This window comes from Columba livia, chromosome 23, assembly GCF_036013475.1.
Source record: "Columba livia isolate bColLiv1 breed racing homer chromosome 23, bColLiv1.pat.W.v2, whole genome shotgun sequence".
NCBI classification, from domain to species: Eukaryota; Metazoa; Chordata; class Aves; order Columbiformes; family Columbidae; genus Columba; species Columba livia.
Window position 1 is genome coordinate 3,035,336 of NC_088624.1, and position 22,067 is coordinate 3,057,402.

Genomic DNA, 22,067 nt, shown 5'->3' on the forward strand with positions numbered 1-22,067 from the left:
AGCGCATACTGCAAATCTGCGTTAGAGCTGTGGGCGCGCAGATGCTTTACGTGGCGTCTGATTTTCCCTAAAACCTGCGGAAGGATGAGCTGCGCCCTTCGCTGAGCACATGGAGTCATCTGCGGGGGTGGGAGGTGAAACAGCAGACAAGCGGCCAGGGAAGGAAGGTGGAAAACGGCCCCGCCAAGTCCTCCCAAAACTGGCTGGGCAACGCGTTTGTGGAGCAAATTAACGCGCAGGAATCTGCGGGTTTACTGCGCACTGTAAATAAACAGGCGTGGGCGGGAGAGGGAGATGCGGAGGATGCTCCCCCGCGCAAGGGCTTCCATTTACTCTCCTTTTGTTTTGCATTGTTGATTATTTTTTTTTGCCCTGCTTTTAATTGCTTTAATTTATTTTACGCGTGCTTTGATGCTGAACATTATTTGTTGCTAATGAAAGAGTTCCACTCGGCAATAAAGTAATTGAAAGGCGGAGGGAGAATCTATATGTATATATACACGAAAGGCACAGCAAAATAGATTTTTTCCTGCAAATTACTTACGAGAAGAAGAGAATTAAAACAAGGGGCAGAAAGCCCGTTCGGGCTGGTTCTGGGTTCTTCGCATTTCTCCTTTATGCTCTTACCTCCATCACTATCAGACCCAGCGCGATCACGGAGGGAAAGGGGAGCAGCCTCAATCTAAACACATCAGTATATTCGCCAAATCTGGTGCAAGGGTCCGAACATTTTGAAAGGAGCGACTGTCCCGCCCCAAAAAGAGAGAAGTTCAGGGTGATAGATCGGGACATGTATTAATCTAAAATTATCTGTAATACAAAAAGCACTTTTCCCATGTAAAATAAGCCCGTATATTATTTTTAAGAAAAAAAAAAGTGGAAGGAAGCAAACGTGATGGTAGATAATGGGAGATTTCCTTTTTATTTTGAAGAATAATAATCACAGACAAGGGTGAAAAGAGGGGGGAAAAAAAGCAGCGCGTCGCCATTAAATAATTTGCTACTTCGATATAGAACATTTTACGTAGCACAATATTAATTCCTCTCTTTTTTTCGTAGAGACTTGAACAAGTAAGAAATGCAGGTAAAAATATACAGAGACGGGAGAGCGCAGCGAGGAGAAAAGAAACAGAGAGGTTACAGGGAGGAGGCGGGATCATCATTCATATTATGTACAGGACTATATACGCTAAGTAGAATTTGCATTCAGACTTTCAGGTCACATTTTCTAAATTAAAGGTGCTAAACACGACCATGTTACTTCACACCCCAAAGTACACAGCGAAGTACAAACGGAGATTTACAAATTACTTGTACTATAGGAAGACTCACATACAAAAATGTATCTATTCTGACTCTAAAGCCACATTTAATAGGTAGATAGTCGTTCTATTGTACAAAAAAAAAAAGACTTTAATATAGGTAGTATTTTTTTCAGTGTCAGGAAACACAATGTATCATTCCTAGGGTTTTCAATTATTTATGTACTTATCCTTTCTCTATTTTAATATATAGTCTTTTTCTGTGTGTTTTCCCCCCCTTTTTCTTCTCGCGTGGGTTTCCACCTTTCCCGCATCCACCTCTCGCCCCTCATTCCTCCTCGTCGTCCTCCCCGTCCTGTTTTTCCTGGCTGCTGGACCCGGAGCAGGCAGTTTTGTTCTCTTTTTTCCACTTCATGCGGCGGTTCTGGAACCAGATTTTGATTTGTCTCTCGGTGAGACACAGGGCGTGCGCGATCTCGATGCGTCTCCTCCGGGTCAGGTACCGGTTGTAGTGAAACTCCTTCTCCAGCTCCAGCGTCTGGTACCTCGTGTAGGTCTGGCGGCCGCGTTTTCTGTCCGTGCCTGAGAAATACAAGCGGATTGGGATCAGCCGGGGGTCTGGGGAGGATGTTTTTGGGGATACGAGTTGGGTTTGCTCTCTTGTTTTTCTCTTTGCATGCAATACAGTCCCACGAGGGGACAAAACCCTCGGAGGGTCTGTACAGCCTGCGACAGACCTTCCTTTTATTTGCAGGATCAACTGCCTCTGCTTGAGGTTTTCGCCACCTCACCATCCGTGTTCTCAGCCCCCCAACCACTCCAGCTTTAATTTCCCTTCATCTAGGAAAAGCCTGCAGTGATATTTTTGTGCACTTGCGCCTGACTCCTATTGAACAACAAACTTCAATAAGTTTCCTGGCCTCCGTAGTGCCCCTCAGACTCTGAGCTCTTGCTTTAATTTTCATTTAGACACCAGAAATTTCCAGTGGTTGGGGAACAAATACAGAAATGCAGTCGGGCCAGAGAGAGAGGAATCTGCTGCCTCCACAAATCCAACTATTTGTCCCCTCTTAAAGCTGTCATCAGGGTGCCTGCTTGGAAGGTGTGTGATGGTCTTCATGATTTCAGGGCCTGTTTTGGGCACAGCGGTGGCTCCTGGGGCTGCCAGTGAGGCTGGTCCCCCCGGGCCGAGCTTGTGGGGTGTTTGCACAGCAGCAGCACCTCCACACCCTCCAACTGCCTGCGAGCGGCCTTTGGAAAGGGCCCAGCTACTGATTCTCCTTCCACCCGACATTTCCTGGACTGTTCTTGGAAATAAGTCTACAATATGGTGTTTGTGATCCCGACTCTGTTTTCTATGTAAATGCGATGTATATCTACAGCATTCTTTCCCGGAGCAGCGGGGATGGCGAACAGCAGCCTCGGCTTCTCCTCCACGAATTCCACTGGACTCCTCTTCTTCTTCCCCCCTTTTTTCTTTTGCTCCCCCATCCCCCTTTCTTTTTAAAAGAAGAAAAGATCCAGTCATTAAAAGGAGGGGTGGGGAGAAGCAAAATAGCCAGGCTAGCTGTAAAGTAAAAATGTGCAGGTCGTGGAATGCGGGTTGTAAAATCCGCTGAGGGAAGAGCCATAAACTGCTGCTGAATAGGGATGACAACTCTATCTCTGCTCGCTGATGAAATTCCACAAGCGCGATCGCACAGTGGGCATGAGGCACGGATGGGGGGGGGGGGGGGGGAAGAGGGAGGGGGGACCCCGTTTTTATGACTGAGGTCGAGTTTTTCTGGTTTTAGGCTCAACAGATCCCAGAGTATCCGGAGAGCAGGACCCCGCGAGTTTGCCCCACTTCCAAACCCTCTCTAATGTTGATCCTCGCAGCGTCACAGGCTAAAATAAGGGTGAGCGGGGGGGCTTCTTACATCTAAAGTCAGATAAAAGCAGAGATGAAGTGTTTACGACCAGAAATATTTGCTCTTTGATAAATCAACTGTAAAAGTGGATGAATTATGGAGCAGGTAATGGAAAGAACTGACCACCAAATAAGTGTGAGGGTTACCTCCTGTCTCCATAAGCCGCTATACATTGGCTGCTCCTCTGGTTTATTCTCAGGGAGGCCGGTCTGCACCCCCTCGCACCCCCGAGGGTTCCTAAAAAGACCCTTTCCGAATATTAGGAGGCGGAGGGGGGCTCGGTCCCAGGGATGCTCTCAAGTTGCCATCTGGCAGGGGAGAGGCAAAGCCGGTGTGGCTGGAAAATGAGCTCACGCCTTCAGCTCCGCTCCCAGCCGGGGCAGCAGAGCCTTTCTGCCCTTCCCAGGGGTGTAAACAGCAGCAGGATGCACAGGGAGCCCGGCTCCGAGCGGGGGAAGAGCGGCCCGGAGCGCCCGGCCCGGCCCCGCTGCGCTCCCTGCGGCCCCAGGGGAGCCGGGCCGGGCCTGGACCGCTCCCCCGGAGAGCGGGATATTTATTAAACGTTAATTGACATTAATACCCTGAGACGGAGCGCGCTGGTGACTGAAGGCAGCGAGGCAGCCCGTCGTTCAGCGGGTTTGGGTTTGAGACACATGTGCGGGGGCAGCGTGTCCCGGGCGGGGTGTCCCCGCTCCCCGCGGAACACTGCGCGGGTTTGCGCGGCTCTGCGCCGCCGCCGCGACCCGGGCACCCCCAGCCCCGGCGGCGGGGGGCGCTGCCAGGGTCACCCCATGGTCCCCAAAGTGCTTCCCGGAGATGCGGAGCGCACCGCACCCCTCCGCGGTGCTGCTTTTCGAGAGGTGACACAGACTCATGTGCTCCCCCCGCCCAGTATCTCTGCATCCATCCGGATTCCGACCCGAGTGTCACAGTTTTGAGACCGGGGCTTTTAATTGCACCGAGAATTATGTGTTGCTGTTTCTGATGGCAACACGCTACGCTTAATTGCAGTGTCTGGGACACGGTGGTGAGGGGCTGGCAAATGAAGGTTTTGTAATCTAACAGAAAACAAACCAAGCTTGCAAGCACCTCCCATAAATAGTTTCTTTCAGAATCTATATCTATGTGGGGGTAGCACAATCTCCATCCTTGTAAATATAGGAGAAGAAGGGGCTGGTCATTATTTCTGCAGCTCTGTCTGTCCCTTCTAAGACAAACTGCCTTTTGCATGGCACATACACAGCCCCAGCAACACCAATAAATATTTAAAGCTAAAAGGATGGCTTTATGGCGGGGGTGGGGTGGGGGGTCGCTCTCTCCCTCTCTCTTTTGAAGATGCGTTTTCGGTGAAACGTCATGAAAGGAGTTGGGGACAATTCCCCCCTCCCCTCCCCTTCCACCACCCCCCGCGCACGCCATCAAATAATTTACACTCCCCGCACTCCCCCCTCCCCCGGGCTCCTCTCTTTAGGGAGGCAGGGGCTTACCTGTGCTCCTCATCCAGGGGTAGATACGGAAGTTACTGTCGCTTTGCAAATCTGAGTCCCTCTGGTCCGTTTTGCTGCAGTTCTGCTTGGAAGCATCTCCCGGGCACATCATGGAGAGGTTTTGCTCGAAAGGGGAACAGTGCATGTTGAAGGAGCCGGGCTCCAGGCCGTACCCGGAGGAATACATGCTGGGGGGCTGGGGGTGCACGGCGCTGCCACTGGAGTACAGCCCGGGCATGGAGGCGGCGAAGGGAGGCGTGGATCCGGCCCCATACCCCGCTCGCTGGGTGTTGGAGGCGAAAGCGCAAGAAGTTTGCTCGGGAAAGACTCCGGATGGGAAAACCGAACTTGCGGCTTGATATTTAGAAAATAAAGCATTCGCATAATACAATGAACTCATAATTTGGCCGGGTGATTTGTAGGTCGGGACGTTTTAGTGTCGGTTTTACGAGGTACCGTGATATATTACGGAATTAGAGTCCAGATTTACACCAAAAAGGAGCCTTTTTCCTCCCGGCCCATGTGACGCGCGGGCACGTGGCTCCGGCGGCGCCAATCGCCGCCCGCTCCCTCCTCGGGGGCAAAAAATTGTAGTGCTGCTGGATTTATAAAATATGATAAATAATTGATGCGATATAAAACCCTCCAAGATCTATGCTGGAAGGGGTGAAATTGTGCTGGAGTCGATAAGCAACCTGTAATCAGTTTTCAGCTCAGACCAAGGGAGAAAGAGAAAGGCGGGGGGGGGGGAGTAAAGCACGTTGCTGATAAACCAGTGTCTACCTCTCGGTCTCTCTCTGCTGGAGGAAAAGGAAGGGAGCTCTATTTATCCCTCTATTGATCCCGTCTAAAATTCCCTCCCTCGCACCATTTCCCTGGCTCCGAGGTACTTTTTTCACAAGACTGTACATAATTCCCTCCCCCCTTGACCCTCACCCCCGCCCTCCCCCCCCAAAAAAAAAGACAAATGTCTCATTGATACCTAATAGTTTCAGGGGTCTCTTTTCCCAAATGCCATTCAGCTCTAGACCTAATTTATTCCAGTGCCACAGGCTTTGAGCTTCGTATTGAGCTGGCATTTGCTTTTCTTGTTGCGGAAAAGAGAGTGCACAGATCCCTTGTTCAGCGTGTCAGCGGTTCTGCAGGACTCAATCACACGAGTCAAACCTCACCAGCTGGCTGATTTGCTTTCTGCTGGAGAAGCAGAGACACTTTCCAAAATGTGGTCTGCTTCATTTTTTTTCTTTTGGGGGGGGTAGAAAGAAAGAAAGTCTTACAGGCAGGAAAAGCAGCGCAGACAATGGTGGCTGCGCGTCCAGGGTTCGCGTTGTTTCTCCTTCCCCAAGGTTATGCTGCAGGGGTGGGTGAGCATCCCCGCGCTCTTCTTGCCATGGCAGGGCAGCACAAACCAGCTCCGCTGCGAAAATCACCGCTTATTTTATCTTTTTCTCAGTGAGATGAGTGGGAGGAAAGGAGAAGAAGGCGGGGGGGGACACCCAGAGCTGGGGATGGGCGAGGGAGAAAGGAGAGGAGAGAAAGGGAAGAGGAAAAGCAAAATCACGCATTACCTTCAGGAAGGATTTCCACACGGCCTCCCAACCTGTCACCACCCAGGAGCTGCTACAAACACTAAGAAGAGCAGAAGCCCCGGCAGCTGCCCCGAGTCCCCCCCCTCGGCCAGGGCTGCCCGGCCCGGTCCTGCCCGCAGCATCTCCCCGGGCTCAGGCGGCTTTGATGGCCCGGGCTGCAGCTCCCACACAATTGACTTTTATTTCCTTTCTATCAAAGTGGTCCTGGAGGAAATGGAGCAGGGTAAAAGAATGATGTCACGGAATTCTCGCTTGTAAACTTTATTGTAACTTTCTTCCGCCGCTTCCAGGTTTAGACAATAGAACAAAGTGATGAAAGAACAACAAAATATATCATTAGTTCCCCCAATAAAGTAATTCACGTATACAGTATACATTCTTTTTCACAGTTAACCTAAAGATCACTTTACAACTTGCTTCACTGTGCGCATGCTAACTAAAGGAGAGAAAAACGCTTTTTTATTGTATTTTTTTAAGAGACATTTAAAAAATAAAAATTATTTTTAAAAAATCCCGAACCAAAGAAAAGAACAGAAGGAAAGTAAAGAGAGAAAGACAGAGAAAGAGAGAGATAACTAGAGCATAAATAGGCAGTTTCATGTTGTTGGGATGTTTGTTTCAATAGCTACCTCCAGTACATACAGATAAACCACAACCAAAAAAAAAGTGGAAAATAATGTTTAAAAAGTGCACAAATGTAATTTCACGTAACTCCTATAGCATTGAAAGCTACGTTAACCAACCCACCCCCCAGGAAAGAAGAGAGAGATAGAGAGAAAGAGAGAGAGAGAATTTCACAGTCATGTTTTACATAAGCTATTGCGTTACACTACCACTAGTTAATAACTGGCAAAAGGCAGGAGAGACCTCCCGATCACTTTTGCATACTGTTCATTGTATCAAAGGATAATCAGGAAAGTGGTGCTTACAGCTATATTGTTTACAGCAATAAAAGGGGGTTTTTCCCTTCTCTTTTCTATGCATTGTTGTTTGTTTCCCACCCCTCCCTTACATTAACTGCCATTAACGTGGGGCTCGGGGGCTCTTCACCCCAGCAGCGCTTGCCTTTCAGTCCTTAAAAATCCTTTTATTTCTTGTCCGCCTTCTGTGCTTCCCCTTCCTCGTCCACCTCCTGGGCTCTTTCCATTTTCTGTTTTTCCAGTTCTTCCTGCTCGCATTTGCTGCTGGGAAACTTGTCTTTGTTGTTTTCCTTTTTCCATTTCATCCTCCTGTTCTGGAACCAGATTTTGACCTGCCTCTCTGTCAATCCCAGGGCATGCGAGACCTCGATCCTCCGTTTGCGGGTCAGGTAGGGATTAAATAGAAATTCCTTCTCCAGTTCCAGCGTCTGGTAGCGGCTGTAGGTTTGCCTCCCCCTCCTCCGTCCAGCGGCTGCTGGGGAATTGCAAAGGTTGGGTGGAAGAGGGGAAGAAGAGAAGGAGGTTGAGAGATACATAAACCAGGCTCGGGAACAGGCACAGACACGGTCACACACACCGAACACACTCACACGCACCAAACACACTCACCAAGCACATTCACACACCCCAAACACATTCGCAAACACACACGGGCACGGGAAGGGGGGGGGAAGAAAGGGCTCGCAGGAGCAAAGGCAGGAAGCAAAGAGGGCGAGGGAAAGGCTGCTGTCGGATATCAGAAAAGGGAAGATGGTTATAAAGGAAAGGGGTGATGGTGGCAGGGGAGGGGAGGGTCACCCACTCCGAGCAGCCCAGCTAAAGCCTGCACTTGCACACTTATTATTACCCGAACCACCACCACAACAACAGACTCCGGCACTTTGGGATCAGGGGAAGAAAAAAAGAGCTGCAGCCCGGGGAGAGCGAGAAGCAGCCCCAGCGAAATCCCAAATCAAACGCCAAACAAAAATGAAGGGGCTTTTTAAGGCTATAAAAGTGCCATAAACTTTAAGGGCGCTTCCTTCCACAGAAAGCCCGGCTCGCTCAGCCCCCAGAAGAAAAGGTCTCCTTCAGGGTAATTAAACTATAAAGCAATTTACAAGTGCAAAAGTTTACCCCCATAAAGCAGTAAAATACAGTCACTGGGGAAGAAAAAGAGAGGGAAAGCAAGCAAGCAAGCAAGAGGGGCAGAAAGCAAGGCAGAGGGCCACTCTCTGGGCTGGGGAAATGCCTCTCGCTGTCCTTTCCATCTCGGCTCACCTTGCGGTCGCATCCAGGGGAAGAGCTGGGTCGGAGAAGGGCTCTGCTCCGAGCTCTCCGGCTCCTCGCCGAGGCCGCTGGCAGCGAGCTTGCAGTCCGTGTACTGCACCAAGTCCGAGTCCTGCGCGCCGAACAGGCTCTGCCTTTGCAAGGGGTCGTAGCCATAGAAGTTGCTGGGGTCCCCATGGCACGCCACGGCGCAGGGATTCTGTTGGTAAGGGGAGCTGGAGAGCGACGATGCTCCGTGGTAGAACTCCTGGATTTGGGTGGGGTGCTGGAAGGTGCCCCCCGTGCTGGGTCCGTACACCACCGTGGGTCTGCCCCCCAGATCCTGAGCGAACCCGCAGTCATAGTAATTGGGACGCAAGGAGTCCCCGGTTTTGTATTTGGAGAAGAGTGAGTTGACGAAATAAGAGCTCATTTTAATTTCAATAATAATATTTGTTTGGAGGAAGAAGAAAAGGAGGAAAAAAAAACAACCAAAAAAAAAAAACCCAAAACAAACAAAAAAAAGAAGCCAAGCAAAGCAGACCACGGGAATCTATTAGCAAAAAAAGAAAGCGCTAAGATGCTAAGCAACGACAGTTTGTGATTTCCAGGAATATAAAAGGAGGATATAATCAAAACTCTAAGCCTGCATGATATTGAATTCTTTCCTCCCCCCCCACCCCTAAAAAAAAAAAAAAATCGCCACTTAAAGAGTTCTCGCTTTACATTTCCAAGAAGAGATGCCAGTTCATAAACAGTTTTCAGTGATTTACTTCAGCGCAAATGAGTTGTTTCATATTTTGCAGTGTCTTTTCATGATCATTTGCATCTATTACCAAAACCTCATCCTATTGGCTTCTCCTTACTCCACACGGACTCTGCACCGCATGATTGTGAAAGGAAGAGTGTGAGAGAATAAAGAAGGAAAAGCAAGCGAGGGGGAGCGAGAGAGAGAGAGAGGGAGCGAGAGGGGAAGGGAGAAGGAGGTGGGGTGAATATACGGATTAAATATGTTTAACTACCTACATTAATGAGATATCGCTCGCCTCACAACAAATCACATACCTAGACCACCCAAAAGATTGATTTTTGGGGAGTGCTGGAAAATTAAAGAGAAGCGCTCGCAGTCGTTAATTTCAAAATTTTAACGAGGCAGTTTTAGCCTTTTTAAATGTCAGGGTCGCTTTGGAAAACTGTAAAAGAACACGATTTAATTGCTACCAGTTTTAAAAGGTCCTATAAATGTAATTGGTATTTTAATACAAGTTATCAAATCATACAGCTTCTTACCCTAAACATATTTTAAAACAAACGAGGTAGTCATATTTAACATTTTAATGATCAATTTCCTTATTATTGATAAAGGTTTAACTATCACATGAAGGGAATTGCATTTGTAATAGCCCCAAAAAAGGCTGTAAACTGTTTAACAAACTATAAAACGCCATAAAGCCGGGGATGTTGTTGTTGTTTATACCGCACTACATAAAAGCCGTTAGGATTTTACGAGTTCGTTCCTCTACTGCTATAAACCAGAGGTTTCGATTGGACCCGTCCGCATTACAGCGAGATGTCGAGGTGTCAATATTGAATTAAAATGATTATAGTTTTTCATATATAACATTGACTTTCGGTGGCTCCGCAGCCCCCTCCCCGCCTCCCTCGTTCGAGATGTGCTCGGGGATGTTGCGAACTCCTGGTTGTGGTTTCCACCTCCAGAACAGACCCGCAGAACCTCCCTGGGCTGGAGCGGCTCCTGCCCACCCCCACCCCTCCTAAAGAACTTTTTTGGGGGGGTTTTCATGATACTTCTAATGAAAACGGGGGCGAGGCGGGGGATGGGGCAGGGGAGAGAGGAGCCACGCTTTCTGTTTTATTGGCATTTGGTAACAACGGAGAAAACTTACCCCTAAGATGCCAACGCTGCAATTTTCCACCAGCTAAACACACAGGGGGTAGATTTTGAAATTCATTTCTCGCAGTCAGCAAATATTACCGAGATGTGTTTCAGTTAATAACGGCAACAACCCTCCCAAGCCAGGACCCCCCAGCCCCTCGCAATGCAGCTCTATTTTCCAGTCCTTCAACCTCCACGAAGAATTAAAGACACTGTGTTAAAGCTCTTTTTCCCCCTTTGCCCTGGGTAATTCCTGCTGCTTCCCACCGCACCGCTCTGCGCGCTTTGGTCACCAGAAAGGTGGATTCAAGGCGGTTTCAGTCGTTCCTGCCTTGAACTGAGGGACAATTTTCAACCTCCACGACACGGAAAAGATGAAAAAGTTGAAATGTTTCGGTTTGGCTTGGATTTAAAAAATCACCAACCAAACAACACCACCCACACCAAATAAACACACATTAAAATTAGCAGTGGGAATGGGCAGGGAATTAAGAGAGGCAGAAAGAAATAGAGAGAAAGAGAAAGAAGGAAGGAAAGAAATATAGTAACGGAATAAAACTTTAAAGCCATCCTTAGAGAAATAATTTAAGTAAATACGTTTCCTTTATTTTGTGTGGGGATCATTTCAGTGGAGTCTAAGAGCCTTTTCAAGTAATTATTGTTGTTGGAGTACTTGCAGTGGTATAATTAAGGCTTTTCCCCCCCTAAAAGACAAGTTAACATTTTACTTTTCTCAACACTTTTATTGTCGATTGAGCAGATTTTGGTTTCCTCTTTGAACATAAACCCCCGAAATGGCGCACAGAAGTAAATAGAGCTTTGCAGTCTGGGCTGGGATCCTGGAATTTGCAAGAAAGTAAGAAAATAAAATAATCCGCCGAAGTGTTTGTAGGAAAGAACCTTTTATGTGTATTTACAGGAGCACTCCCATCCATTGAAGTTTGTAAAGTAGGAGATAGCAGGAATTCCTGTTCATCCGTGGACCCCAAGAAGGTGGGAGTGAAGTTGTTCCTGGAAGTGAACATTTTTATCAAGTGCGGTAGAATTTTATGGTCATGATGTGATGGGAACTCACCAAGGCACCAGAAATCAATGGCTGATCTTAAATCATCCATCTACTGTACCCAGATCCCTGATGAAAGGAAAATGTTTCTATTATAAGAAAAAACAAGTGGGGATGTGTGTGTGTGTCTGAGAGAGGAGATAATTTATAAATACCTGATGAGAGAAGATTTATTGGGACTTCACAAGGGAAAAAAAAATGAAAAAAACATTAAAAAACGAGCCCTTTTCCAGGTAAACCTTAACTTTTCACTACTCTGCATTTTACTGGGTGTTTTTATCATCTAGTTCTGTTTACATGTGTATTTCATTTTATAGCATTGAAACAGGAGGGAGATGCTGCACCTCCTGCTTTTCGGGGACCGGGCGTATGTTCTGATCCAACTTGGGAGAAACACTTATTCCGAAATTACCTCTTTATAACAATTCGAAAGGAAATTATTGCTACCCTTCCTTTCCATGTTATTTGGAGCTGAAGGACGGGAACGTCTGAATATTTATATCCTGTGATTTTGACGAAACGAAGGCCGAAATAAAAGCGAACTGATGGAATTGAAAGTTCACATTTTTGCTGCTGCCGCACTAGAGGGTTATTTACATGTATCACAAAACGTAATAATATTTTTTTAAAAATTAATTTTTCATTTTGCAACGTTTAAAAACGTTTCCAAACACTTGAAGCGAAGACCTCGGGTGAGGAGCAGGAGCGTTACCCAAAGAGGACCAGGGACACCGAAAATGACCCGTTCAACTTCTAAGAAGCGCATACTGATTATTTTTGTTGTTCCGGCGATGACTATGAATGTAAATTATTCAAAATAAAGAGCCCAGCAAGCTCAGATGGTCCTGAGGGCCAAGGGAAAGAGCCGGGAAAACTGACGTGAATCTGTGCGCCCCGATACCTCGGGGCCGCTCTTTCCCCGTCCTGCAAACGCAAATCTGCGCTTTGCAGATAATTAAGCTGTTCTCCCACCTCCAGCCCAACTAGCAGAAGACAAAACCCGGTTTGATTTTTAATAATCCCATTTGAATGAATATTTTCAATAGATGCGTGTCCCACCTCTCACCGCATCCCAGCTCAGAGCTTCCACATTAACTCCCCCCCCCACTTTATTTTTTAGCCTCACGTAATTTACCCTCGGAAAACCAAGAAGAGAAGAAGATGTACCGTATAAAATGGACAAACCACCGCTAATGAGCCCCGCACTTTATGCCCGGATCGTTCCCGCCCGGATCCGCGTGTCACGCGGGGCCCTGCGCCCGCGCGCGCGGACGCGCGTCTCCCGTGGAGCAAGGGCGCCACCTCGCGGCAATGAGCGGCGCTGCAGCCGCGGCCGGGGGCGCGCAGGGCGGTGGCGGGGGGGGCGGTCCAGGAAAATGGGGGAGCGGGGCGTCCCGTTCGGACCCGGGGAAATAAACCGGCCAAAATGAGGGAGATAAAAAGGGGGAGAAAAAGGCAAATCGCATTTATCCTCCCGGCCCCGCAGAGCTGAAGTTTTCCGCGCAGAAGCGGCTCTAGCCGGCAATAAAAGAGGCAAAATGGGTTTGCTTTTGAAAACCGCTATTGTTTCAAATTCCGAGACTAAACAATTGGCCATTCTGCTCTGGAGGGGGAAGGCCAGAGCTGTAAACCCATAAAGAGCTTCCCAAGCCCAGACGTCTCGCCAGAACCTCGAGTGTGTGAGCGCGGGGGGGGCCGGTGGGTGTTGTTGTTGTTGCGCGCAGGGCTCGGCATTCGGCAGCCTGGAATCGCTTGAAAGGAAAAAGAAGGGGGAAAGAGAAAAAAAAAGAACAAAGGGAATCATCCAGAGCGCTGGATTTTCACGGCATCTGCAAGAGAAGAATAAATTAGCCCAAGTCCCTCCCCACCTTTTCTCTCCCTCTCCCCCCCCCCCCAATTTTCAAATACCTTCTCCCTTAGGACAGGGGGGGAAAAAAACTTTGTGTGTGATCGAAGCAGAAATAAGAGCATTTACACATTGGGTTTCCCTACATTCCCAAGTCCTTGTAGTAATTTAGGAGTTCCTGAAAGTTTTCTTGCACTGTTTGCTTTACAGCCGTTTAGTTCCTTAACCTTCAGAAATTTATACCCTATAAAGTTTTATAGCGGTCATATTCTTTTATTGCAGCACACTGCACTGAATTTTCCTTTTTTTTATGACAAGTTGCTTCCCTTTCTCTCTCTTCCCCCTGTAAGCTCCAAATATCTCTCTTCTTCTTTTGTTTTCTTTTCAGAGCTGCCCCAAAGAAAGGATTTTTTTTTAAGAAGTGAAATATTGCCCTTTAGAGCCCTCATTATGTTAAAAATTAGTGGAAAGAGATTCCTGGTTATATTTCTCAGTACCTGCTTCCTGCGGGGCTGAGCAGGTCTGGGGGTTTGTTTGGTGTTTTTACATATAGAGATCGAAACACTTTCCGAGCGCTTGTATTTCTTCACGAGCAATAAAATGTCAAACGAATTTCGAGAAGGAGCCCTTGGAAAAAGGAACCGCGTGTCAAAGCCGAGGTGATGCGGAGCGGGGCAGGCGGGTGGGCTTTCCGACTGCTCGGTTTGCCTTGCTAGTTTTGCTTTAGCAAAGTTTTCCTTGGGTGGTAAGAGAATAAACCAAAGTAAGGCAAATAAAGCCGCTCTGCGCCGCGCTTCGCTCCCTAAGGCTGATGCGGGGATGCAAAGATTCAGTCCCCAAAACCAAACAAATAAACAAGCAAATTTAAACAATAATTCTTTAAAAATCCACCCTTCAATGTAATGGGAGATTAACTATTTGCAGTTAAAAATAAATAAAATAATAATTTTTAAAAAATTTAGAAACGCTGCGAATTTGCATGGGACCAAGTAACCACTTGCTACCGCCGAGAGGAATCACTTCCCTTTGTCTCTGCACAAAATTGACTCTTATAATACACTTAACAAGGCACTAAAGAACGCAGGAAAACACAGTGAAAATATTAGCGAAGTTTCCGATGAAGCGGTATAACACAATGACATATCGCTGCTGTTGTTCTAAAATCGATTTTTATTCTGGAGCATTAAACATCTCTGGAAAATACATCCGGGCTGATGCTACAGAGGACAGGTTTTCCAACATTTTTTTTTTTTAAAGTAAGCATATTTCCTAATAAAACGAACTAACATTTTAAATTCTATTTAAAAAGAACCTTATATTGTTGTCTTAAAAATATCCGCTCTTTACCACAACTCTAAGGAAAGTGGGAAATGCTTCTAAATCCTAGTGGCCGATGGGCTGCGAACATCTATTAAGTCACGAATACGCTTCTGAAAAATATAGTAATGAGGATTTAGGCAAGTCCAGACTCAGTTCGAGATATGAGGAATACATCGGTTTAGCATGGAGCACATTTGGAGCACATTTGAAATCCATCCGTCCTTGAAAAGACCCAAACGCAACTGAAAAACTTGCCTGCGCAGCTTAAACACGGCTAAACCAGCTTTTCCGACCCTCTATCATTTCAAAAAATAAATGGGGATTTAGGGAAATAATCCTGCTGGCACCAGATATTTTTGTTCGCAGCTCGGAATGTCTTGGGAACAGCTTTTTAAACTGAGTTCCGATGAAGGAGATTCGGGGCTTCGACACAGGGTGAAGTTTGGTTACATTGAACTCCCTCCGGCAACAGAACGGTTAAAATGTGAAGCCCCCAAGGAGCTACTTCAGGATGGAAAGTTTTACATGAGAAAGTCTAGGCATTAAAAACAAAACAACGACAAAACCCCACCGTCCGTCTTAAACTCTTCAAGCCTGGTTTCTGGTCGAGTGGAAGGGTTCAGTTTATTTTTACCCCTTTCAAGAGGAATTGGAGCGGTGGAAATTTCAATGCACGGAGGCGCAGCTACTTGATCCTTATCTCTGGATCACGGGAGGACAAAATAACGTCAGGAATAGTTTCCAAAACCGCATATCTGCCTATCGCTTCTCCCCAAAGCAATCTCTGTTCTGCAGATAGAAGGGGTCTCGCAAAACCTGACGCTGAGGATACACAATCCTGAGTCATATTCGCTCTGGTTCGTCCGATATACGGCAGAACTAAATCCATTTTCTCTATTTCCCCCCCCACCCTATTGAAACAAGCCACCTTACACTCGCCTTGTTCCTAGAAAGCCTCCTGGCAGCTAAATATACACATTTGCACACGAAGCAAACGAGAGAGGTTTATTTCCATATTTTCCATCCACTACCAACTGCAGAACTCTTCGCATACTTAAAAATCCACAGTAGAAACAGAAAACGAGCTTCCACATCCACAGAAACACAACCACAAACACAGTTTACAATACCCACCATAGAATCAACTGGTACTAACTCCCACCCCACCCCGGGCCCCCCAACCCTCCCTTCCCAACCCAAAGTTAAGCCTTACAGAGATAAAGGGAAACCGGTCCCGCCCGGGTGGATCTGTCAGATGAGGAATCGGCTCCGGCCGCATGACAGGAGCCCAGCGAGCTCTACATTTGGTGTTTTAAACGCTTCTTCGGGGTGAGGATGAGGATGGGGGGTCAGCGCGGAGCAGCCGCAGCCCCCGGTGCCACCCGCTCCTTCCCGGGCCCGAGGGGAGCGGGGGGCGGTGGGAAACATGCTGCTTCAGGCAGAAAAAACCCTGAAAACTCAACCCCACCCCACCAAAAAGCACCGACAGTCAAGTATTAAAAGCACCTCAGCAAACAGGAGCGGGAAGAAATCCACCCAGGCTGGGGTTAGCACTTTATCTCTGCAACAGCTTTAGGAAAAGTCAATCCACAATAAATTATAAATATGCTAGCACTAAGAACACAACCTCCCCCTCCCTTATAGCTCTACTAAGGTAGTTTTTTAACTAGAAAATCCCTTTCTTCCTCTCCTCTAAAAGTTAGGAATAAGTTGGCAGGGGTTCTTCCGCCCCTTTTTCTCCTAAATAATTTACAATGCGGCTCTGAGAGTGCCCCCCACACACTCTCTCGCCTCCCTCCCCGTCTTTTCTCCTCTTCCAAGTGACCCAATATAAAACTACCAGATGAGGAGGTTTGCCTGTAAATACCCTACTAAACTGGCAGGTCAAAGTCACATATCTGCCATGGTGCGATTCAAATAAAAATCCCGCATAACAAAAGAATCTTTAAAACAAAAATATATATTAAAACAAAAAAAAGAGTTGGGTTGTCATTAAGCGACTACCCTGGTATAAAGTTGGCGAATTGAAAATGATTTGTTGGGTGCAATTAAACGCAAGTCTTGCAAACGTGTCTGTCTTGTGGTAGTTTAATTAAATCGTCTGGTTCCTTGGCCACCCCAACGTGTGTGTGAGTGTGTGTTGTGAATGTTATATAGAATCATTGTCCTTACGTGGGTAAAGAAAGACAGCGAGGTTTGGGGGGGCTTGGGCCAGGGTGTTTGTGGCCACTTGTGTTTGCCGTCCTGCTTTCCAGGGGGAAAGTGCAAGCAGAGAAACTGCTGCTCAGACAGGAGCCTCTGCCTGTGTTAGACTGTAGGGGAAAGAAAAGAGAAAGCACAAAAAATAGAGAGAGAAAACAAGAGAACAGAAACCAAACCCAACATGTGTCCCAAAAAGGAGCTGCAGTTTGGGCTGGGCTGCCTCCTACGTGGCCATACTAAGATAAAATAAGAGTATTAAGCAACATCTCGCATGCAAAGGTGGAGATGGGGAATGGGGAGGTTGTTCCCCCCGTGGCTGGGGAATTGGGCAGCATTACAGTGGGGGTGCGCAGCCTGGGAGCTGAGCGGGGGTGGGGGGAATGCTGCTTTTCTGGATTTTCATTCTTTGCCCTGTTCCTTGTTCATTTTCTTCATTTTCATCCTTCGGTTCTGAAACCAGATTTTGACTTGTCTCTCACTCAGGTTGAGAAGTCTGGCCACTTCGTGTCTACGGTCCCTCGTCAGGTACATATTGAATAAAAACTCCTTCTCTAGTTCCAGGGTCTGGTATTTGGTGTAAGGGCATCGTTTTTTCCGGGAGGAGCGGGCGTGCAGCCAGCTGGCAGCTGGGTTGGCTGAAAGAGAAGCAGCGAGATCAATACGATGCAGCTTGAGTGTTTCTCAGAAGGTTTTAATCATGCCATCAAATATTAAGATTATACATACGCATATGCACGCCCGGCTGAAAAATGCTCCCGCCCCAGGAGTGGGCAGAGGCCGCCCCAAAATCACACGGGAGCGGCAGGTTGTGCGGGGGGGGGGGGGCATCCCCAAATACCAGCGCACCCCGTCCCTGCGCGGGGGGACCCGCGGGTCTGTGTCTGTGCACTCGCGTGTTTCCTGCACACTCGTGTCTCCTGCACACGCGTGTCTGTGCACACTCGTGTCTCCTGCACACGTGTGTGTTTGGGTGCACACTTGCCACTGGTAGAACCCCCCCGCTTTTCCCCGGGTCCATCCATGCCAGGTAAACACCCACACGCACTTATAGATTTGCATAACTCCCATCTGCACGTTACACACTCTATATACAAAGAAACCAATGCATTTCTTTTTTCCCTTTCCAGACGTGTTTTCCCACGTGTCTACAGATTTACTCCTATAGACACATGGAGCAGGAAAAGAGCAGAGAGCGGGGGTCTGGAGAAACCTTTCATAAATCCTGCCTATTTTTTTTGCTATGTGGCAAGAACCGGTCTCCATCTAATAAACATCCTCTGAGGGCTGGGTGGACTCTGCTGCCGGAGGTCTGGACAGTGTCACCCAGACACACGGACATTTGCAGAGCTGCAAATGCAGCCCGAAATAAATAACAGGCTGCCTGTCACCCTCGCGTGTGGGAGAAGTTACGTGGGAATCTTTTGCAAAAGGGACATTTCAGGAATTGGCCTGTTCAAGGGAGGGGAGAAAACAACATTTTGGGAGCACAAACCACCTCCACACGCACGATAGTGGTGAAGGTCGCACCCAAAGGTGAAGTGGGTTTAGGGTAAATAACAGAGCGTTTACTAATCACATGCAAATGTTAGCTGACCGTTGGGTAACTGAGAGGCGGGAAAGAGTAGAATGAAGGGTTATAGACAGACTACGTATTTCTATTTTATTTCCTTTGCCTCCTCTGAAATTATGACTGAAACCATAAACCTTTACTCCAATTAAATGGACCATTATAGATATATACATACACATGCGCGCTTGCCACCAGAACGTTTCCTCTACGTAAAATGAAATATATTGAATATATTCTTAAAAATAATCCGGTTAATCTTCCCCTGTAAGTACTGCCTCTTACAAATTTGCACGGCTATTTCCTTAATGTAATTGACTTGATCTAATATGCAGAATTAAATATTAAAGAGGAAGAAAGCTGTTAATAATTGATACTGTTAATCCTGCTACCCATCCTTTAATGGCAATGGAGGGCTGTGCTTCAGAACAGATTTTTATTCGGTTTGGGTTTATTTTTTGTCATAGCTTGGATCGTTAAAGTATCAGATATTTTAAACGCGGATGTTGCTTTATCTGTTCCCTGTACACAAATCCCCAAACAGGAAAGTGAATGGGAAGAGGTTCTGGCACATGTTTTCTTGAAAACCCAGCAAATAAATTAACAGATCCCTGTGCCATGCACAAGGCGGAGATTCGTCATTGCGAAATACTTTCAAAAATTGAAAGAGTCAGGGAAATTGGTGGCAGCACTTTCTGCACAACAGCTCCGTCTTCCAGCCCTGGCACCCTCTCAACATCAGCCCAAATTAAACTAATATTTAAACCAAAATATGCGTCGTAACCGCATGCCATAGAAACCACACAGCCTCCTCTTAGCGCGGGTCCCTGCACTTACTTATAACTTAACAACGTTTTCTTGGACAAGATTTTTATATATTCAATTTCAGAGGCATTGAGCACAGAACCTGGATATTTAATTCTCTCAAATCATTCACCTCACGGTTGCAGTTTGTTCTGGATCTCTGCCCAGTACAATAGAATAGCGCTTTCTTTTTGTGTGTGTGTGAGTGTGTGTGTGCCTGTGTGCAAGTTAAATGATAGGGGGGGGAAAAAGTCACCATAACATCCCGCTCAAGGAGGGGAGGAAGCAATGAGGGGCGAGAATATACTGTATTTTTAATCGTATGGTTGCAATGGCAAACTCTGTTGCTGTTCCACGTTGGGAAGGCGCGGGGGGGAGTGGAATTAGAAGTTAATTCAAGGGGAAAAAGAATGAAAGAATGAGTGTGTCAGGCGCCCAGCACAGAGCCGGGGGGTTCCAGCCTCTGCCGGGGGAAACTTCGCCTTCCTCCCCAAAATATTGACCGAGAGGGTGAAGCCAAGTTTCCCTCTGTGCCTCCTGCCCGCTCACCTTTCAGCTGGAAACCAGGTACCAACCGCCTCGCCACGAGGGGAAGATACCGATTCTTTCTTACTCAAACGCCATCGCGTTATTATTAGCATCATTATTATTAATAATAATATTATTAATAGTATTATTGATAGTGCTATTAAATATTTTCAAGGTGAATTATTTTATTTTCTATATTTCAGGGAAAAAAAATACAATAACCAAACAAACAAAAAAAAACCCACACAAAAAAACCCAACGAGCCAGCTCGCCGAAAAAGCACATGGAGAAGTTTAACTGTTTCCCCAATCTGGCTACATTGCAAATAAAAGCTAATTAAGTTGCAAGCACACCCCCCCCCCCATCCCCTTTTATTTTATTTTAATATTTTTTTTTCGAGGAAGGAGCGTGGCTTTGAAATATTCACACCCTGCACCGTTGCATTTAATAAACAAATAATTTTAAAAAGCCAAACAAAGCACAGAAACAGGAAGCAAATGAAAAGGCAGCAGCAGGTTCCAGCGGAGCGGAGCTGCGGGGGGAACGAGCCGCCCCGGGCTGCGGGCACCGGGCGGCGGGCACGGCGAAGCCCCCGCTGCTCTCTCCCTCCCCACGTGAACGTTTCCCCCGTAATCTCTCCTCTTTCCCCCCTTCTCCTTCTCCCCCACCGCCGCCCTCAGCTCCCCTTTCCCGTCCTTTCTTCCCTGCCTCCCCCGGCCCTTCCCGGCCCCTCCGCCCGCACCCGCGCACATTTACTCCCGCTTACTCCAGTGTCTCTGCTGCCGGAGCCAGCGCTCTGGAGGACAGAGGGTGACTCGCTCCAGCTTTTGTCCGCTCTGGACTCTGGTTAAGCTCAGGGACCACGCTCATTTTTATTTTTATTTTTATTTAGCGGCAGAGACAATGCCACCCCTCTCCCGTCCCCACCTCTCCCCTTAGGTTGGCATCAGCAAGCGGAGACTTTTCTTTAAGCCCCGATTTTAAACTTTACGCAGCATTGTCCCCTTTTATTGCACCTCCTCCAGCTTTTATACTGTTTACTTCCTCACTTTTATAACTTACTTTGATCTGTCCTGTCTTTGTCTTCGCTTCCTTCACAAACTTTATTGTCCTCGAAGCTGGGCCTTTGATTGGAAACGATCCCTTCCCTTGCAGCAGAAGTTTCTAAATTGTACTCCTGTGTTCCCTGTTTATGGACATCCCCGGGACGGCCCAGCAGCGGCTCTGCCTTCACAGAGCCCTGCCCGGGGAGGTTCTCTGCTCTGGGTACCGGATCCAGCCAGCTCCGGAGGTACCTGCTCTCAGATGGGACGCTTTGATGTTGAATATATGGATGGTAGACGGCAGGAAGGGTACCAGAAGAATGTGGATTCAAAGGAGTCCAGGAGGCGCTGAAAACTGGAGGTTTTGGCTGAAAACTACAGGAGGGGAATTCTAGATGCTCATTGTGCCCAGCTTGCCTGGAACTTGTATATTGCCCAGATGAAAATTTAGCTGAAGGCGAGTCTTCACTTTCATGACTTATAATAGAGTCGACATAATAATTGCTAAGAGTCCCAGAAATGGACATTCTCAGACATCATACAAAGCACGGTTCAATGAAGGGAAAAAAATATATAGGACAGATCTAGATTTGTACTCTACCCCCTTCTCCAACTTCCCAGCCAACAAAGTACAGTTGGGCTGCTGTGTTGTGAGCTCCCAGCAAAATGATTGGTCAAACTTTTTTCGTGTGCCTGATAAAGCGTCAGTCTCGGCGTAAATCAATCGCAGCCGAGGGGGCTGCGCTGCGCTGTCATCCGCCCTTGCATTCCATATCAAGGATGGATTGTTTTATGTTTATGCAATGTTGCAAAACGTCAGGAGTTTCGAAAAGCCACCAAACGGACAGAGCTGGGACTGATATCCCTTCCTAGATTTGCTCCTGAAATATCGGGGGGGGGGGGGAGTCCAAAAGGGGGGGTGGGTATTTTTTTGTTTAAGAAAGATGCTGGTGTGCTCGCTTTGCCTTTAACAACCGTCATGGGGAACAGAGATAAAAGCTGTTCTTTGCCACTCGGGCTCCAGAGTACGATAGCAAAAAACCCAGAAAATAAGTACAAACCCACCCCCGCCCCCCCCGGGATTTCATACACATACAAATGAGCACGTGCATGACAGGCATATATACATAAATGCACACATATATGCGTTTTTTGTAAAGAAAAAGATGGTTCCAGGTAGCGAGAGTGGTGGGGAGGGTGTTATCAATAATTAACCAGCTGGGATAGGAAAATGGATGGTTAACATGGTAAAATCAAATGGGTAAATATGAGATTTTAAGGTGTCGCTGGCATGGACGTGGCATTGCAACTTTGACCAGCAAGCTGGTGAGCCGCAACCCCTGTGTACATCCAAAGCCTGCCTTGGGCTTTATGCTTATAT

General features: G+C 47.3%; 3 protein-coding genes across 6 annotated transcripts; all 3 read right to left on the reverse strand.

Moving 5' to 3' along the window:
* Nucleotides 1–893: 893 nt before the first annotated feature.
* Nucleotides 894–6,409, reverse strand: HOXB7 (homeobox B7). 3 transcript variants are annotated; one of them, XM_021295504.2, is made up of 5 exons: nt 6,228–6,409; nt 5,937–6,076; nt 5,642–5,850; nt 4,660–5,013; nt 894–1,844 (listed from the first exon to the last, which is right to left on the reverse strand). In XM_021295504.2, the coding sequence occupies exons 3-5, from the start codon at nt 5,736–5,738 to the stop codon at nt 1,591–1,593; spliced, it is 705 nt and encodes a 234-aa protein (XP_021151179.1). In that variant the 5' UTR covers nt 5,739–5,850; nt 5,937–6,076; nt 6,228–6,409; the 3' UTR covers nt 894–1,590. The 3 variants fall into 3 exon arrangements, with proteins under 3 accessions (XP_021151179.1, XP_021151178.1, XP_005508281.1); XM_021295503.2 differs by having other exon boundaries at nt 5,642–5,853; XM_005508224.4 differs by lacking the exons at nt 5,642–5,850; nt 5,937–6,076; nt 6,228–6,409 and having other exon boundaries at nt 4,660–5,459.
* Nucleotides 6,410–6,493: 84 nt separating this feature from the next.
* Nucleotides 6,494–9,877, reverse strand: HOXB8 (homeobox B8). 2 transcript variants are annotated; one of them, XM_005508223.4, is made up of 2 exons: nt 8,429–9,877; nt 6,494–7,640 (listed from the first exon to the last, which is right to left on the reverse strand). In XM_005508223.4, exons 1-2 carry the CDS (start codon nt 8,847–8,849, stop codon nt 7,336–7,338), a joined length of 726 nt encoding a protein of 241 aa, XP_005508280.1. In that variant the 5' UTR covers nt 8,850–9,877; the 3' UTR covers nt 6,494–7,335. The 2 variants fall into 2 exon arrangements, with proteins under 2 accessions (XP_005508280.1, XP_005508279.1); XM_005508222.3 differs by having other exon boundaries at nt 6,494–7,643.
* Nucleotides 9,878–13,727: 3,850 nt separating this feature from the next.
* On the reverse strand, nt 13,728–21,357 carry HOXB9 (homeobox B9). The gene is made up of 2 exons (XM_065039739.1): nt 20,706–21,357; nt 13,728–17,379 (listed from the first exon to the last, which is right to left on the reverse strand). The coding sequence occupies exons 1-2, from the start codon at nt 21,211–21,213 to the stop codon at nt 17,144–17,146; spliced, it is 744 nt and encodes a 247-aa protein (XP_064895811.1). The 5' UTR covers nt 21,214–21,357; the 3' UTR covers nt 13,728–17,143.
* Nucleotides 21,358–22,067: the final 710 nt, after the last annotated feature.